General features: G+C 37.4%; 1 protein-coding gene across 15 annotated transcripts in view; it reads right to left on the bottom strand.

The window, feature by feature from the left end:
• Nucleotides 1-20,244, bottom strand: part of GOLGB1 (golgin B1) — a 124,644-nt gene that overhangs the window by 72,149 nt on the left and 32,251 nt on the right. For 6 of the 15 annotated variants that reach the window (XM_058295735.2, XM_058295740.2, XM_071214751.1 and 3 more), the window contains exons 2-9: nt 20,002-20,083; nt 19,120-19,272; nt 18,768-18,920; nt 13,529-13,660; nt 9,917-10,042; nt 7,614-7,736; nt 6,426-6,539; nt 68-470 (exon numbers count right to left, since the gene is read on the bottom strand). In XM_058295735.2, the coding sequence (XP_058151718.1) occupies nt 68-470; nt 6,426-6,539; nt 7,614-7,736; nt 9,917-10,042; nt 13,529-13,660; nt 18,768-18,920; nt 19,120-19,272; nt 20,002-20,082 (1,285 nt within the window). In that variant the 5' untranslated portion in view covers nt 20,083. The remainder of the gene's footprint in view (nt 1-67; nt 471-6,425; nt 6,540-7,613; nt 7,737-9,916; nt 10,043-13,528; nt 13,661-18,767; nt 18,921-19,119; nt 19,273-20,001; nt 20,084-20,244) is intronic. The other 9 variants (XM_071214756.1, XM_058295748.2, XM_071214757.1 and 6 more) reach the window with 5 other exon arrangements.

The following is a 20,244-nucleotide window of genomic DNA, read 5'->3' as shown; positions in this document are numbered from 1 at the left end:
CACTGAAATTTGGAAGAAAGGGCCACTCGGGTGGTTAGAGATGTTTCAAAGGCAATCAAATGCTGACCTTCCAGTTGCCGAATGGCCTGGGCTGACTGAAATGCCTGTTCACTCTTCTCTTGAAGAAGCTTTGAGTTTTGATCCTTCAGGGCATCACAGGCAGAATGCAACTCTCGTTCAGTCTTTTGAAGATTCAAAATGTGAGAGGTCTTCTGCTCCATTTCTACTTTCTGTTTCTGTTCCAAGACACTGTACTGAGACTCTAGTTCAGCCTGGGCTTGGCCTGCTTGCTCAAGCTGTTCCAAAAGATGATGCATTTCTTCCTGTAGGTTATGGAAGGATAATTTTCTCTCTGCCACTTCAAGTTCCATCTTTTCCATCAGGATCTTAGACTCCTGTCTTTCTGCTTCCACAGTGTTCCTTAAAATATTCTGTTCAGCTTCCATCTGCTGTAACTGCTGAGAGAGAATCTAAAAAAAAAAAAACAAAGCCTCATAAGCTATAAATTCATTCTTTCACTTCAGTAGACACAGGACTTGGCTAAATGGCACAGTATCCTCTATTTTTGTTTCTTGGAACTTTTGACAGTTTGGACTTACATATTTTTTATGTGTCATTATCTTTATTTTTGTTTTTAATTTGGATGTCTTAAAACAACTGACTCCATTCACCACCTCCCTGTCATGACCTAAAAGAAACAATCTTCTTTCTGTAGAGTTCTTTAGGCATGCCTGATTTGTATTCTCCAATTAAATTGTAGCCATAATGAACTCTGGTATATTCCAGCAGTAGCAGAGATACTTTCTGCCAAGAAAACACTGGCTAAAGTTTCAGAATTCTGGTGCCCTAGTTCTAATTGTACGTGTCATTATCTTTTAATTTCTGTCTTACCCATTAGGAAATAAGTTCCATAAGAGAAGGGAATGTTTTATCCTCATTGTTCTCCAGCACTTAGTACACCATATGGCATACAGTAGCACTCAATAAATAATGAATAAATGAATGAATGCAGTCCCTTCCCACAAGGAACTCAAGTATTCAGTGAGAGAAGCATACTTGAAGAGATAATTATAATACAAAATGTATTATACAATACAAATTATAATACAAAGTAAAAATACTTATAAAATATTAACAGACACAGAAAAGAGTAATGGGATAGGAAAGAAAGCCTTCCTGAAGTAAGAACCACCTAATCTGAGACTTAGATAATGGGGAGTTAGTCAGACAAACAGATATTACAAATAATACTTTAATATATGTTTATGTATGAATGATATACTTCAATTTTTTTTTAGGAGGTACTGGGGATTGAACTGAGGATGTTGTACATGGGAAGCAGGCACTCAACCACTAAGTTACAGCTGGTCTCCAATAAATTTTTTTTTAATGAAAAAAATAATAATAATACTTTAGGCAGAGAAACAGGCCAAGCAAAGCATTGAAATAAGAAAAAGTAATGATGTATCTATGTAGTTTCAAGTATTAAATCTCTAGCAATAAAAAAGAGATGAGGCTGGAAAAATAACAAGAAATCAAGTCAAAAAGATCTTTTTATACCATTTTGCCAAACTTGGAATTTGCTCTTTTAAGTAATTAAGGACCATGGTCACATCTGAGTTTTAGATATATCACCCAGATTGCCATAAAGAGGATATATTTGGGGAAGAGGGGAAAATAGAGAGAGAAAACCCTGTTAGGAAGCACTCACTATGCAAAGATATTCCTGAGCCTGAACTAGGATAGTGATGGTATTGATGAAAAGCAGACAGATTCAAAAATTATTATTTAAAGAGGTAAAATCAGCTGAACTTGATAATTAATTCAATATGCAGTTAAGTAATAGGGAGGAAACAAGAAAGCCTAACAGGTTTTATACTTTTGGTGAATGGTCCACTAACAGAGGGAAAATACAGTAAAAGGAATAGGTTTTAAGGAGAGAAGACGAGGTGGTGATTACTGTGGTTGTTGCTGCTGTTGTTGTTATTATTATTATTATTGAGTTTGACGTGCTTTGGGGGTACCCATATATCCTGCAGGAGACTGGATATATAAGAGAGATTTGGGATAAATCAGTATTCAGTGGCAATGGGCATAAAGTCTTTTATTTACCAAGAGAGTGTGAGAAGAATGTGTAGAATAGGAAGACTATAAGATAGGCTGGTACCCCGAGAAATCATTTAACAGGTGCCGAGAGAGATCCATGAAGAAAAAACAAACAAACAAAAGAAAAGCCCCAGAGACGTAGGAAGAAAACTAAAAGAACTTGTAGGAAGAAAACTAAAAGAACTCAATGTTCTAGTTATCAAGGGAATGGAAAGCTTTAAGGTGTTAACGATTGAACAGTAACAAATATGGCAGTAAGGTCCAGTGAAGTAGGAACTAGAAAATGTCCACTTGATTTAAACTCAGAAGTGTTTCATCACCTTACCTAAAATGATTTCAGGGAAGCGGACTTGGCCCAATGGATAGGGCGTCCATCTACCACATGGGAGGTCCGTGATTCAAACGCCCAGCCTCCTTGACCAGTATGGAGCTGGCCCACATGCAGTGCTGATGCGCACTAGGAGTGCCGTGCCACGCAGGGGTGTCCCCTGCATAGGGGAGCCCCATGCACAAGAAGTGCACCCCATAAGGAGAGCCGCCCAGCACGAAAGAAAGTTCAGGCTGCCCAGGAATGGCACCACACACATGGAGAGCTGACACAGCAAGATGATGCAACAAAAAGAAACACAGATTCCCATGCCGCTGACAACAAAAATGGACAAAGAAGAACACGTAGCAAATGGACACAGAGAACAGACAACTGGTGGGGGGGGGGGAGAGAAACAAATAAAATAAATCTTTAAAAAAAATAAAAAATAAAAAATAAAAAAAATAAAATGGTTTCAGTAGAGTTACAGTAATATTAGCTATCATACTATCCTATTATTATGCCAAGAACTATCCTAAGAAGAATTTCATATGATCCTTAGGACATGCCCATGATGTAAATACTATTACTACTATTTTATAAAGGAAAAATCTGAAACCTAGTGAATTAGCCTGGACAAGTTACTTATTTTCTCTATGCCTGGATCTCTTCACCTATGAAATGGGGATAATAACAGTACCTATTGTATGTTGTTGTGAAGAGTCATAGTACTATTACTAAGATATAATATGCCATAAGTCACATAGATAGTAAATGACACGAATGGGATTTGATTCAGACTGTCTGATGATAGCCAGAGAGAAGCCCAAAGGTCAAGTGTAGGTTTTGTTAGATGGGAGGAATGGGAACATGTTTCTATGCTAGAGAAAAAGCCTTTCTCAAGAAGGAGAATAGAAAATTAAAATGAGAAGAAGTGATAGATGTTCTCCAGCAGCACTTAGCACCCTGATGAACATGCACAGAAAGCAGAATGTAGCACTGATTCTCCATCAGTGGTTAACTACTTAGGTGTGATAGAAGGACAAAGCACAGGAAGTCCAAGGGCTGGTAAAAGAGTAGTTCAAATGGCCAAGATGTGTCCATACAGGACAAGGAAAGGCTGAGAAACAACTAATAAACTGCATGCACAAAGTGGAAAGATCAAAGGATCTCAATGAGAATAAAGATCAGGGTAACCAATAAAAGGAATGACAGGATGGATTATAGTGAGAGAATAGAAGAATAGAGATTAAGATTTTAGAACAGCAGCATTCTTGATTACCTTTAGATTCAAGGTAATATCGCAAAGTGAAATTATTTTAATCAAAGAGAAAATCAACTGACAAAAGCAAGCAAAGAGGAATGATACAAAAAAGCACAAGCACTATTCAAGAAAGAGAAGGGGTAAACTGATGGAAAAGAAACTCACTAGAGGAAAATATGACATGCCTTTTGAGAAAGTAGGACCCTCGACCTAAAATCACAAGGGAAAAGAGCAACAATAAAAGATGTGAAATGACGGTTGCAAGTATCTCTGAACATGGCTCTTCAAGAAATGAAGATTGACTGTCAATGTGGGCCCTAAGGGGAGGGGGAAATAGGTATTGAATAGATGGAACCAATGTAACTGTGTAGGCAAGAGAAGTGTTTCACAAGAGTATGCAAGGATGGATATAAGACATGTAAAATTACACCAAAAATATATATGGGCTGATAGGCTAAAATGTAAATCATAACGTAAAACATAAGATAACTAAAAATTTAGAAAATCGTATAGTCTAAAATATAAACCACAATGTAAACACAAATGTTACCTTGTTTGAAAGCTATTGTCTCAATATCTGTACATCAGTTTCAGTAAATATGGTATGAATATGTTAAAAGATTATTGCTGTGGAAGGGAAAAGGTTTTATGTAGGATATGTGAGAGTACTGTATATTGTATATATGAATTACTGTGATCTAAGACTCTTGTGAAGATAAGCTTAATAATTAGAAAAAGAAAAGAAAAAGATAGGATGTAGAATTTTTCCAAATTAATATGTATTCTATATCTAACCTTTAAGCTCATTGCTATATTCCCTTTTACTATTAAGGGAACCTGGCAATATATTGGGCTTCACTTTTCAGGAAGTTTTGGATCACAGAGAGGTTCAACAATGGCAGCGGAGGAATATTAGTGTGGGATGTTATTGACAGGGAACACATGGTTGGCAGGGAGTTCTACAGGGCATATATCCAGAGTACATAAAAATGTTTGGGTATTTACATAATGGAAACAATTAAAAACAACAACTGAGGGAGCGCTGAGATCCTGGCCAGGGGAGCTCTATCACAGTCCCTAAAGGAACAGCAACAATCCCCCAAGTGCAACGGCAAAGACCAAAAAAGAATGAAGGTCCAACAATGAGCCCCTGATTCTAATGACTATGCTTGTGAGCCTGTGCACCTGAAATAAGAACAAGGCCTAGAGTGGCAGTGTGCCTAAGAAGTACGTCCCGAGAGCCTCCATGTTGCTCAAATGTGGCCAGTCTCGAAGCCAAACTCAGCATGTAAATTCACTGCCTTCCCCCCAGCGTGGGACATGATGCCCGGGGATGAGCCTCCCTGACGCCAAGGGATCACTACCAAGTACCAGCTGATGATGTAACTAGAAAATGACCTTGAATAAAAGGTTCAACTCGGACCAGCAGAATATCTCTGTCTACATATAATAACAGGAGTTAAAAATGCTTTTTGACCTAAATCAAGGGGGAAATGGAAAGGACAAATGAGTTTATATGGCTATGAGTCTCTAAAAAAGAGCCAGGAGGTTATCAGAGGGGTTGCCCTTATGCACACCTGAGCAGAGTCCCAGAGACAGATAAAGTAGATATAACCCCAGGTATTGGTTCTTCTGAGGGCTACAGAGACCCACAGGTTTTATGGTCATGGCAGATGGAGTTCAGTGCCATGTCAGTTGGCCCTTCTTTGGAGTTGGTGTTTCTGTGTGATGGAGCTGGACTCAGATACAATCCCTTTTCACAAGCCTTTCCTGTTACTTTACGAGAATTGTAGTTGGTGCTGGGGTTTAATATATACCCAGGGGATCTGAATATCTGGACTGACCATATGATAGCCAGGCCCTGAGCCTCAACAGACTTCAGCTTCTACACTCTGGTTTATTGGACTTATCCCACTCAGCTAACATGGCGTTGAAGAAGGTCAACCACCACACCATGGAGCCAATAGTGCGTACAACTGAAAGCAGGAGGATTGCATCCAGTATCCATGTGGAATCTAAGCCCCCTCTTGACATAGATGTGAAATGGACACAATCAATCCAAGGTCCACGGGACGGAGGAATAGAATATGGATTAGAGTGGACTTACTGATATTCTATTCATGAACTACTGTGATTAGTAATTGAAGAAAATGTGGCATCGGTGTGGAGAAAGTGGCCATGGTGGCTGCTGGGTGTGGGGAATGGGAGGAAGAGATGAGATGTGGAGGCGTTTTCAGGACTTGGAGTTGTCCTGGGTGGTGCTACAAGAACAATTACCAGACATGGTAGGTCCTCCCATGGCCCACTGGATGGAACGTGGGAGAGTGTGGGCTATGATGTGGACCAATGACCATGAGGTGCAGCGATGCTCAGAGATATATTCACCAAATGCAATGAATGTCTCATGATGATGGAGGAGAATGTTGCTATGGGGGGAGTAGTGGGTGAGGGGGCGGAGGGTATATGGGGACCTCATATTTTTTTGAATGTAATATTTAAAAAATGAATAAAGACAAAAGAAAAAAGATAATTAGTACCTAAAAAAAAAAGATGTGAAATGCAAGCTCCATGTGGTAAGGAACTATAACTCTTTTGCTCATCATCATATCACTACCACTTAAGCACAGGGTATTTATTGAATGAATAAAAGTCATTTGTTCTCTGAAGGTTTATAATAGGATTTTATACCTGCTTCCTGGAAAACTAAAGTGGAAATCAAGGCAGGCAATAAAGAGCCTAAGGCAGTACCTGGTTTCGCTGTTCTGCAGCAGTCAGCTCTTTTTGTAGCAAGTCTACTACTTGAGTACGGCCCAATAGGGCTTCTTCATGTTCTTCAAGCTTCCTCTGCAGCACCCTCAAGTTCTGAGAGGAAAATGTAATATGTTAACAAATGAGCACTATTATCTGCTTACTTTCAAAATTGTCATGTAGATTTGTATACTTAAGATTTCTGCACGTTGAAGGGATAGATTAAAGAGAGGGACACCAGCATGCCATGCTCCCCATCCAGCAGCAACAAAGAATCTCCAAAATTGTCTTCTCCAGAGCACTGACAGCAACCAAACTTAGATACAAACAAGTCCCAGAATTAGGGAGCCTTTGTTATATTAGAAAAAACAACACATGTGCACTTTCAAAATTATATGGTCAATGTCTTTCACTTAGAAAACATAGGTAGAGGTATGTATCACCCACCGAAGAGAAAATTCTCTGTAGGCAAGAACAATTTATCTTCTACCTATGTCATATACAGGGCAGGCACCTGATAAACAATTGTTGAAAAAATGATACACATATACAATTATTATTCTGAAAATCTGTTCATTCAGTGTTGTATTCTGCTTAAAAATTGGAAGAAGTTTTCATTCAAAAACAATTAAGGTAATCAAGCAGCAAGTACTACTGGTGTGCCTTTGGGTACCACACTATACTATACAGTAAGTAAAAACAAATACTGTTGAGTTAGATGATGATGAACTCAAAATCAATGAAGCCAATTTTCAAAATACACAGCATGAATTTTTTAAAGAACTATTGATTTAATAAAAGAGTTCATGGCTTCAAAATCACTCCTTTTCAGCTTTAATTTTCTGAAAGTTTAAAAGTGACTTCATTGATTTGAAATGTTGGATCAAGTTTTTAATGTTCGAAGGTAGCTATAAATCAGCAAACTACAGAGAAACCAATTTCTGACTATGTTATACACAAACTTAGCTTTTGAGTACCAGTGACCCGATTAGAGATGTAAAAGGCAAGGCTAGGATAAGAAAAAATAAATAATATGCAACAGGAAGACAAGGCTACTGAAAAGAAGCCAATTAAAGAAAAAGCTAAGACCAAGTGAAGAGCAGTGGGTAACGGTAGAAAAATGACTCTTATGACTTAATTAAATGTTAACCAAAATGACAATCATTCTACCAAGTTTTGGCAACACACCTGTTGCATCTCTGTTTCCACATCTGCCTGGGTTACTAACTGAAGAAGCTCATCTTCATGAAGACGAACCTGTGTTTCAAAGCGGGCATCTTTCTCTCGGACCACCTGCTGCATGGAACTCAACTGAAGACATACACCAAAGAAACTATACAAGTTACACTCCCCGAATATTGAACAAACAAATCTCAGAGACTACTCTCCAAAGATAAGACACCCAGAATTGATAGAAATGGCTTTTCTGAAAAATCAGATTCTGATGTTAAGGATGAGAACACTGGCAAAGACATAGGCCTGACAGTAACTGCAAGTGTAAAAGAATGCCTCATCAAATTCAGAAATCAGCCTAAATATAAAATTCAATTAAAAATTACATTTGGAATGATGACTAGAAATACTTTTAATAAAGATACAAGAATATGAGGTGATGTATAAAAAGTTCAAAGTATATTAGAATAGTAAACATAGAAAGTAAAGTTAGATTTCTGTTAAGCTCTAAACACTTCTTTCAATATCAAACTTGTGCTCAAAAACTTTCAAGGAAATTCTCATGTCCTTTAAGTTAAAATTCAAATTTAAGTACCCTGTATTCAAGAATCTCAAAACTGGAAATACAAATATATCTTTCTAGTTTTATTATCAAAGAATTGCTTCTACCAAAGAACTCAGTGTACTTTCAGACCCACACTATTTCCCCAAACTGTGACTACCTGCAAGCTTGCAGAACACACTCACTTGTAACTGGCTCTTCACAAAGTGAAATAGAAATAAATGGATGGATTGTGAGCTGCTCAGTAGTAGAGTTTTTGTTTCTTTTGTTTTTAGGCTTTGTGATTGTGTGCATGTATGTTGTGTCTGCTTATTTGTTTCTTTAAGATCTATGGTTGAGTTAGCTGACCATCTCTTAGCTTGTCCATTTTGCACTGGTCCTTCAATGAGTGCTGATTTCTCAATCTGTAAAACCTTGAATTAAACTTGGCTCTCCTTGATATCTACATTCAAAAATTTTTTGATTATATGAATTCTCATTGCAGTATGAATTTGAAATCCTGTTTCAAGTGTTTAGACAGAAAGAGTCCTTCATTAGTCAAACACATACTTTCCCATAAATGTGCCACAGCTTTTTCTCTCTAAGACTTTGCCCATACTATTGCCCAAAACTGGAATATATTCTCCCACCTTGTCTACAATATTATCAACTTATCACGATTTTGCCTACATCCTACATTTTCCATATAATCTTCCTTGCTTGTCACAGCCTTGATAACCTCTTTCACTTCTCAAAATGCTTTCAGTTTGTGTTGTTGCTCATTTTCACATTTATTCTGCACAGCCTGCATTGTAAAGGATCTGTTAATATATGTAAATATCTTGGCTTTTCCACATTCCCAGCAACTCGTGGATAAGAATTATGTTTTGTACTTTACCATACTACACTCTATATAGTACTCTGCACATAAAAAGGACACAATAAAAGCTGATAGGTAAAATTATGACTTTTAGGATACACAGTTTAATGGCCTACAAAGCAGTAGGCCTCCCATAAACAGAGGTACTTCTACTACTATAAGATATTAATAATATAAAGACCTGATAGGTAAGATCAGTAAGTACAAAGGCACTTCAGGGGAAAAAATGTTTCATGAGTCAAAAGCATTACCAAACAAAAAATATGGGGGGAAGGGGTAGTCAACCAGAAACATTAGAAAAATAGAGAGTACTAGTCCAAACAGAGTTTAGTCCTGGTGGCAGAAATAAATGTGAAGAAGAATGTCACATATTGGTGCCATTTAACATTCAGTCATATAATCTACGCCACTTTCTGATCACATACTCATTAAGTAATCTTCTGAATATAATTTAACTTCCCATTAAGACTCTGCTAGAGGAAAAGAATGGATCTAATCATCTGTATTTCTAATTTTCATGTTTCAATGATTATCTTGGTTTACCAGTCTGTTTTCAACTTAATTAGTATGGGCCCATTCCTAACAGACTGAAACTATTGTATTAAAAGCAAGTTTCTGGGCCTATAGAACTAAGGAACAGCCAGCAACTAGGTGATGGTAAATCCATCAAGGTAAATTACACTTCGTGAAATTTCTTGGTAGTTAGATGGTGGTACCTAGTAACACACTTAGCAACAGTATCTCCCTTCTAAGTTGTATTGTAACACTCTGAGTACTATACTTTTTACCTACTAAGGTTTTAAAAAGTTAACTGTCTGAATTGACTTGTCATGTGAAAATCCATTGGACTTTCATGGTATTTTATCCTAATGATTATGAGGTAGCTTCCACCCCTACCTGTGCAGCTTGTTCCGCCTGCGTCTGGCTGAGCTGGGCTTGCAAAGAGCTAATGAGCTCCTCCTTCTCTTGGAGCTGCTGCGTCATCATTAAAAAATCTTTCATTTCTGTAGAACTCTTATCAAGCTAATGAGAGAGAAGAATTATTTATTTATTTATTTATGTAAAACATTTCTTTTATTTTTAATTCCAAATTTCTGAATTTACAAACATTTGGCACCTACCAAGCAACAATTCCTCCTTCCCCGTCCCATCAGTCCCACGTAACTTCTTTCTGTGTATATGAATTTGCTATTTCTAGATATGCCATATAAAATGAATGATACATTATTTACCCCAATATGGCTTGCTTATTTTACTCAGCATATTGTCAAGGTTCATCCATGTTACAGCATGTATCAAAACTTCATTCCTTTTTAAGGGCTGACAGTCTTAATTCTTTGACGTTTATTTTTCATTTGCCCTGAATATCCACCATATTTTATTATAATTTCCACCTAACATGTAAGGAAATTGTATCTATATATATATGGTTTTTAAAAGTAATTATCAAAATTTATTTGTAACAGGATAACATTAGCAGTAGTAATTATTCAATTTCTCTGAATCCCCACATAAAAAGATACAGCACAATTAAATAGTAAAGCCAAAACCAGTAAAAAATATTTATAACAAAATTAGGAAGGCAATCCCACAAACAACAAAATACAAGTAGGCAGAGAGAAACAGAAACAACCAAAAGCCATAGGACCTTGCTGGTATCAGAGTCTGTGTGAAAGCAAGAAGAAAGCATCAGAGCAGTATCTGATGGCCCTGAGAACAGGAAATCCCTAAAAGACTCAATAAATATTTATTGGAAAGCACAGTTGGCCTATTTTAGAACAGGAGGTTAACTTGAGAGGGCATGCTCATTCTCCAAATATTGGATAAATGCAGGGGACCCACAGGAAGAAGGACTGAAAGGGTTGGAGCAATCTAGCCCCTCTGAATTCTCTAACTGACTCATCAGGACTCCCTTCCAGGACATGGCTCTGCACCAAGCTAGGAGTACAATCAAAATTAACAGAGACAAAAGAAAAGTTTACCACATGCTGTATAATTTGATATCAGTTAGGCCTATGTGGCTATGGAGGGCTTGAAATGTGTCCAATGTGACGAACTAAATTTTTAGTATTACTTAATTTCAATTAAGTTAAATTTAAAAACTGAATAAGTATAATTTTTTTCCATTAAACACAACTTTGTTTTGCTATGATTACATTTCACTCTATCTATTGCATTATGTAAGATACTATATTGTGCAAATAACAAGCAGACACCTTTCTAGCATTACAGCACCTCACCCATCTACTCAGTGTCAAAGGGTTGTTTCAGTCTGAACAATATTTTTCCTACATGCCTAGGTAACACTGTATTGTGTTTATCTGAATACTTTATACTGACAGCACAAGTAACAGTTCATGTCTATGTAAATTACAATTGGTAATTAAACTGAAATATAAATTACTTTAATTAAAGTATAATTTAACTAATTTTCTAGTTCAAAAAGAAGTATAGATGGGGAGCAGATATGGCTCAAGCAACTGAGTGCGTGCTTCTCACATGGGGTCCCGGGTTCAATCTCAGATGCCTCCTGAAAACAAAAGCAAACAACAAGCAAACAACTGAAACAACCAACCCAGGGAAGCTGATGTGGCTCAGTGATTGAGCACCAGTTTCCCACATAAGAGGTCCCGGGTTCAACCCCCAGCCCTAGTGACTTAAAAATAAAAAAGTATAGACCATATTTTTTAAGTTTAAAATGGAGATACACTACTGACACAGAATTAAGTGGAGATATAGAAGCTAGTTCCAGACCAGAAGAGTAAAGAAAGAGTAAAGACCAGAAGAGTAAAGAAAAAAAAATGAGATGTAGCTCAGTGGTCACCTGCCTCTAATGTACGAGTTCCTGGATTCAATCCCTGGTACCTCCTAAAATAAATAAATGAAGTCTTACTAACAGCCTGTCTCTCAGATGTACAACATTGGGAAAAATAAAAAAAGACCAGAAGAAAGTATTCACAAGTTTGAATGCCAAATACAATTTGCTGCAGCAAAACAAAATGAAGAAGCCACTTGTGTAAAAAAAGTCTTAAGGAAATAAAGTATACAATATTTTTCAGTAAATGGTAATCAGTTTCCTTTCAATAATAAGAAAAATAAATAAATCAATGAAATTAGTAACCTGAAATCAAAATTAAATAATCAACAAAAATGTTAATGATTTTTAACAGGATGTGAGTTTTTAACTTTGGCCAAATATAAGATGGCTTGGATTATTACATAAGAAAGGGAACCAATTTTAGATGGAGAGCTGGTAAAGTAAATTATACCCTAGTTACGCAAATTTTGTTAGTAAATTATGAGGAAAAGTCTAAAAATTATATTTCATAAGTGAAAAATTGTCAGTTAAGTCATAGAACTGACCATAAAATGCAAGACCTTTTAAACAATATAAACAATTAACTGATTCAACATTTTAAAAATTACAAGTATTTTTTTTTAGCATTAAATGAGTCATGTGAGAAATATTACCTACTTAATACTTTGGGTACATATTATCTCAAAGGACTTCAGACTTACAAAGACATATTGTCAATTCATGACCTTAAAACAATCAAACGGTGCCACAGTTTTTAATCTTTCACATCTATAAATAAGAATTTCGACTAGATATGAAAAAAAAGCAGTCTCCCTCAATATATATAGTGCTGTTCCTATGTTAGAATTTACAGAAATTTTTAAACAAGGAACTTCTGTTTCTCTTAGGGCTTCCTTCCATTTTAAGATACTATTGAAACTATGCTCAATTTTCTGAATCAAACTCTAAGAAAAGTATTACAGATATGGTTGCTAAAATTGTTCAATATATATGTACAAATGCTATGAATCATCACCAGTTTTTGAAATTGTAAGAAATAAAAGACAATGAATTTAATAATCTGTTTTCCTTTGCCAATGATCTTTGGTTAAATGGTTAAAGAGAATGAGTGGGAGCAGATGTTCAAGCAGTTGGATGCCTGCCTCTCACATGGGAGGTCCCGGGTTTAGTTCCCAGTGCCTCCTAAAGAAGATGAGCAAGAGAGGAGCTGACGTGACAGGCTGGTGTGGTGGGCTAGCATGGTTAGCTGAGGCAACAAGGAGACACAATGAAGAGACACAATGAAAGACACAACAGGCAAGGAGCAGATGTAACTCAAGAGATTGAGTGCCTCCCTCCCAGACGGGAGGTCCCAGGTTTGGTTCCCAGTGCCTCCTAAAAAGAGGATGAGCAGACACCGAGAGTACAAAACAAACAGATAAAAAGAGCAGATAGCAAGCACGAAACAATGACATGGGGGAAATAAATAAATAAATAAATATCTTGAAAAATTAAAAAAGGGAAAGACTTTGACAGAGATTTTATTGAAACAAAAGGAATGCTAACAAATATTCAATAATCAATCACATAAAAAAAGGAAGAGAAGGAAGAACATAGATATCCAATGAAAATCTAGAAAAATGTCTTGTAATAATTAATTGGGCTTTAGTTATTCCTTAACCTAATGATTATAAGATGACTTACACCCCTACCTGTGCAGCTTGCTCTGCCTGTGCCTGGGTAAGTTGAGCTTGCAAACTGCTAATTAGTTCCTCCTTCTCCTGGAGTTTATGTTTTATCTTTTCTATCTCTTCCATCTTTTCCTCTGGAGAACTCTTGACACGCTGAAAATTCAGGAGATAAAGCCATTTATTAAGTTTTTCAATGCATATTTACTTTGTCTTTTCCTCAAATTTGCCCCATACAACTATTTTATTGTGAAGTTTTATTAAATCTCCGATAATTCCTGGTTTACTGCATCTTCTTCATTCTTGTACCCTTAGCTCAACTTTTGTACAGTGATCATTCTTTCTAAGAGTTACTTCACCTGGCTCCAAGTAACTACAAATTTTCCCTTAAAAGCATGGCAGACTTGGGAAACGGATGTGGTTCAAGTGACTGGGCTCCCGTCTACCACATAGGAGGTCCAGGGTTTGATTCCCGGGGCCTCCTGGTTAAAGAAAAGCTGGCACATGTGGCGAGCTGGCGCAAGCAGAGAGCTGTCACAGCAAGATGACGCAACAAAAAGAGACACAGAGGAGAGACAATAAGAGATACAGCAGACCAGAGAGCTGAGGTGGTGCAAGAGATTGAGTCCCTCTCTCTCACTCTGGAAGGTGCTGGGATTGGTTCCTGGTGCCGCCTAGAGAAAACAAACAGACACAGAAGAACACACAGCAAATGAACACAGCAGAAAGCGAGTGCAAAAACAACTGGGGGGGGGGGGTTGGGAACGCAGTAAATAAATAAATAAATATTTTTTTTAAAAGGGCATGGCAGACTGTAACTGTGCTGACAAATTTCATTATTTATATTTTGGTTCTTAGTAGAGGAAGGAAAAAAGGATGATCAGCATGTTTCTTCTACATTCCTCACCCTCACTCAATCACCCTGTCCCCCCACAATAAAAAAATGAATCCTGAAACAAACAAAAGGCTAAAATAAATAAAATTAATTACTTTCCAGGGTTCATCAAAAATCCATCTTAATATAATCAAGTTATTAATTTAGAAAGTAATTTGATGTAAACTAAAAAAGTTTTAACACAAGCACTCAGTTATCACTAAAGTTACTGAATGTTTATATTATCTAAATTTGGTATTTTTATGAATTAATACATCTCTTATTCTTTGACATGTTCCCAACCCCAATATAAAGAACACAAGAGAACCAGAAAAATCCAAATAAGGGGACATGAGTAGTCAAAATAAACACCGCAGCGTTCCCACATTAAAAACCAAAAGAGCTACTAATTAGTAGCTGCTAAAAGAACTATTAATTCACTACTACTTAAATACTCCTTCTCAGGATGAATTTATGGACATTTTACACATGGTTCAGAAAAGTATATTTATCTAATTTTCCAGTCTGCAGCAGAAGAGAAGAAGAGTAGAAATGAGGAAAGAATAATCTGCTGTGAGATTCAGACAACCAGCCTACCCACAGGGAAGGTAGTATAGCCATGTCACTCCTACTGGCCAAACCTTACACACATAACTCTAAACTCTGGATCAGCTATCTGAAGACACTGAAGAGCAAATGAAAGCAGGAAAACTGGAACAGGATTAATATTTGGAAGAAGGAAATGGCACTGTGTGAGTTTCCCATTTTTTGCAGCTTTTAGTCTGAGAGACCAGTAGATACCATGAAGGATATTTTTTTAAATATACTTTTTAATTTATTTTAAAAAAATACTTAGATTACATAAATGTTATATAAAAAATATAGGGAGGGAGTAGATGTCGTTCAATTGATTGGACTCCCATCTACCATTTGGGAGGCCCTGGGTTCCTGTCCCAGCCCTCCCTGTGAAGGCAAGCTGGCCCGCGCCTGCGAAGAGCTGGCACAGCAAGATGACACAACAAAGGGAGACAAACAGACACAGAAGAACACGCAGCAAATGGACACAGAAAGCAGACAGCAAGCAAGCGGCAAGTGGGGGGATAAATAAATAAAAAATAAGTCTTTAAAAAAAAAAATAGGGGATTCCCCTATGCCCCACTCCCTAGCCCTCCCACATTTTCCCAAGTTAACAACATCCTTCATTAGTGTGCTACATTTGTTACAATTGATGAACACATTTTGGAGCATTACCACTAAGCGTGGGTTATAGTTTACACTCTCTCCTGCACAGTTTTTAAGTTATTACAAGATATATAATGGCCTATATCTTTCATTGCAGTGTCATTCAGGACAATACCCAAGTCCCAGAAAATGCTCCCAAATGACACCTGTTTTTCCCTCCCTCACCCCTCAGAACCTCCAGGGGCCACTGCCTCCTCATCAATGGTAAAATTTCTTCCATTGTTAGATTACAATAAGTCCATAGTAGAATAACAGTAAGTCTACTCTAGTCCATTGTTCATTCCCCAATCCTGAGGATTCTGGGATGGTGATGACCACTCCACCTCTAATTGAGAGGGTGCTTAGTTCCCATGGGGCAGATGGAAGGGACTAACTTGCTTGAAGTTGTAGACTCTCTCTGTTCCTTGGGATGGGCATTGTCCATCATCATTTCCTTGTTAGATGTCCAATGAACCGGAGAGTAGGTGTTGTAACTGTTGAGATTTAGGGACCAACTGGTACATGGACATACCAAAGATTTAAGTCTCTTGGACATACACCTATCAACTCTAGTACTAATTATAGATTCAAATAATAGAAGGGGCAGAAGAGCCATGTATAAGGAAACCACAGCTGAGTCCAATCCTGTCACACCGGGAAGCTTAAATTCCAAAGTAGGGCCCACTGGCAGGGTGCCACAATTCTGAGCTGCCCGCCTTGCCTATAGTGTCTGGATCTTTCCAGAGCCTTCAGAAGCCCTGCTATTTGAGGCAGTATTTACTTTGGCAGTCAATAAGGTCCTGCTGAGACATACGTAAGCATAACCTCTGGAATGACCTCCCAATTCACATTGAAGTCTCTTAACCACATAAACTCATTTGTCTTTACCCTTTCCCCCTTTTGGTCAAGATCTTTTTCCAGTTGCATTCCTAGTTGGAGTTTGGTAGTAATCCCTCACTGCCAGGGAGGCTCAACCCCAGGAGTCATGTCCCATGCTGCAGGGGAAGGTAATGCATTTATATGCTGAGTTTGGCTTAGAGAGAGGCCACATCTGAGCAACAAGGAGACTCTCAGGAGGTAGCATGCAGGATTAAAACGTAACAGAAATCCCCAAGTTTTACTGGCTTGAAGAACCAGAGAACAGAGATGTCAGAAAAGAACCAGTGAGGGAAGCTCTAGACTCTTTTAATAGTCTATTTTTTCCCATAAGTTCTTTCTTTGACTGAACTAGATTCTGCCTCCCTATTAAATTCATCCCCTAAATGAACCTATTTCTGTTTATTGGAACTACACAGTATAATTCTATACTTTCTTCCATATAATAGTCAGCCAAGCATCTGAGGATTGTTAGCATTTATTCAACTATATTTTCCCCAAAATAGTTAGCTCTGTTTTGGGTATATAATAATTAAAGGGCTGATATGACTAATTGTTGGGACTCAGAAACCATTTAATCTACCCTTTTATTGAACAGAGGAAGGAACTGAAGCTCTAAGATGTTGATTTGTTAGGGCCCCAGAGCTTTAAAAAAGAAAAAAAAAGCACAGTATAAAACAGATGATTTAAAAATCTAACAATATAACAGAGAGGAGGGTAGAAGAAACAAAACAACAAGGAAAGGGACAGGTTGGTGCTACAACAGCCAAGAGAAGAAAGAATTATCAGCAGAAGAAAACAAAAAGAAGAATCATGATGAAGAAATTACTTGAGAAGATTGAGAACAACTTTTAGAATAAACTTTAAGGCTATCAAGTCTATTAAATAAGGAAAAGTAATGGCGTCTAAGCATTAGACCCAGAAGAAAAAGACTAACTAGGGTACTAAAGAGCTAATTAGTGAACTCAAGGGTTGTGCCCAGAGAATTGATTAAAACCTTACTTCCCAAGGACAGAAAATACTGAGGGAAAAGAACATTAATGGGTCAAAGGGTAAAGCAGGGTGAAATTAAGAAAATAAAAAGAGAGAACCAGATTTGGCCCAACAGATAGGACATTCACCTACCACATGGGAGGTCCAAGGTTCTAACCCAGCGCCTCCTGACCCATGTGATGAGCTGGCCCACACACAACACTGATGCGTGCAAGGAGTGCCATGCCACGCAGGGGTATTCCCAGCGTAGGAGAGCCCCACGCACAAGGAGTATGCCCTGTAAAGAGAGCTGCCCAGTGCGAAAAAAGTGCAGCCTGCCCAGGAATGATGCCACACACATGGAGAGCTGACACGGCAAGATGATGCAACAACAACAAAAGAGACACAGATTCCGGGTGCTGCTGACAAGAATACAAGCAGACATAGAAGAATACACAGTGAATGGACACAGAGAGCAGACAACCTGGGGGGGGGGGGGGGGCAGGGGGGAGGAAGGGGAGAGAAATAAATAAAAAATAAATCTTTAAAAAAAGAAAAGAAAAAGATTTCTTTTATTTTCTAAGCTACCATTACAACTATAATGTACACATGTGATATGCCCGCCTCATAAAATCTATACCAAACTCTCCGCAAAAAAGAAAGTTCCTGTTCTCTATATGACTGGCTGCATGTGACATTTCTGGGATTTAACCATAGAAAAAAGTAATGAAAACCTAGTATTGGGACAATGCTCTTTTCCTCAAAAGGCAACACTTTCCTTACTCCCCAATCTATCCTTACCCTTCAACTGTTTTGTAGCTAGCAATCATAAGACCAGGGAGCCTCCTTTTTAAGGGAGCCTACAATAAACTAGCAGAGTAAATACCGCCCACAATGCATGAAACTTTTACATTGCTATGTGGCCAAATGAGGACACTGAGTATTCTGTATATCAGAATAACTGGGAAAAACCTTAGAAACCATCCAGTTTAATCTTCTATCCAATGATAAAATTGCTTCAATAGATATGTACCTCTCCTCTCTAAATGCCTTGCTTCAGTATTTATTTCTTCCTTCCCTTTAGTTTTTTAAATTATCTGAAAGTCTAGGTGACAACTGGCATTTCATATTCATGTTCTACCTTTCATTCTCCCTGGTGTGTGTAGCTGGTAGCTCAGCTAAACTGCAAATTCAATAGGAAAGGTCAGCATTTAGTGCTGTATTACTTTAGCTTTATAAATGTTTGTGATCTGTGAAGATCTGATATCATGGGAGGTTTTTTTTGACTCAGAAAATATGTATTATACTCAATTATCACACCTTGGCAAGTTCTTCCTCTGGCTGATGTTCTGTAGGCAAAACAGTCCCTCCTTGTGCCTTCATTTCTTCTATGTGTTTATTCAAAGAAGTTAATTTGGCTTTAGCATGTAGTTTTAGTTTTTTAATTTTGTTTTCAGCAGCTTTTCTTTCTTCCTGTCAGAGAAGAAAGGTGGTAAATACATAAATGTCACCACTTATCTAGCACAAAACCAAAGTTTTTTTCAGTAGGCATTGTCTTATAGAATTAGGGGAAAAAAATCAGATTCTCTAATAATCTAAGTGAAGAGAAAAATCTAAGTGAATGGTGCATCTGCCTTTTATCAAACAGTTGCCAAAAAGACAAAAAAATTACCTGTAGAATTTCATCCTTCTGCTGAAGCTGAATATCTTTCTGTCTAATAATATCTTTCAGCTCTACCACCAACCTTTCTGCACAAGCCAAGCGCTCCAGAACATCTTCTTGAGTTCTACTATTAAATTCCATGTCAGATTCTTGGGGTAATTCCTAGTATTTAGAAAAAGGTTTCCAAACACCAGGGAAAAGGTATTAGTTTCCAAAGAGGAGTTCCTTTATTACAATTTCATCTTCCTTTTGCCCAACTTACATCCTATTTAAAAATTCTTTCCAATTCTGATTCAATAATAATTATCATAGTCCTTACCACGTATTTAGTAAATGTTAAGACTTTTACAAACATTATCTCATTTGAGGAATCATTTTCTTAATTTTACAGAAGAAATTAAGGAAAGCATTTAAAATTATGATAATAATTGAATAAACATCTCTTAACCACTAGGCAAAATTGCTCGTCTTTTCAGAAAACTAAAAAACTTCTTTTGACTCCTTATGTGGCCCTCAGAAAATACAACACTTATAAGAGATGTGGTAGATGAATTTGTTTGTCATTTGTCATTCAAACCTTTCCTATGGAACAGGAATATATTCCTGAGGACAAGGGGGAAGAAGACGAGTTAAAAAAATAATCTGGCACTAAATAGGCCCCAAGGGCACAAAGAGAAAGGTCTTTCAAATCTCATCAAGGACTTGATTCCCATCACTGTGGCTCTTATATTACAAACTTACAGAAGGCTCATTTAGAAAGTCTCAATATTCTTAATCCTCTCTTCTACCTAGCAAAAGGGAGACTGCTCATACCCTTCTATCTTAAGTTATTTTCCTTAGAAGAACATGGAATATATGCCTCATCAATTTAAACAGAACAGAGCTACTCACAGGGTCTAAGGGAGTCTCCATAGTCTGATCAGTGTCATCTCCTGATAATTCATGCAGGACATTTGCTAATCGGCTCAGCATTCTATAGGAAAAAAGGAAAAGAAAACATTTAAGAATCAGTAAAAACGTACATAAGTTTCTCCTGTATTGATATCTGTATCATCCACAAATGAAAAAAGACAACTATGCAGGTAGCATATATTAGTCATAGTATGCAACATGATGATGTATTCCAAAGGGCAT

This window comes from Dasypus novemcinctus, chromosome 4 (assembly GCF_030445035.2).
Source record: "Dasypus novemcinctus isolate mDasNov1 chromosome 4, mDasNov1.1.hap2, whole genome shotgun sequence".
Classification (NCBI taxonomy): Eukaryota; Metazoa; Chordata; class Mammalia; order Cingulata; family Dasypodidae; genus Dasypus; species Dasypus novemcinctus.
This window is presented reverse-complemented; position numbering and strand designations above follow the sequence as displayed.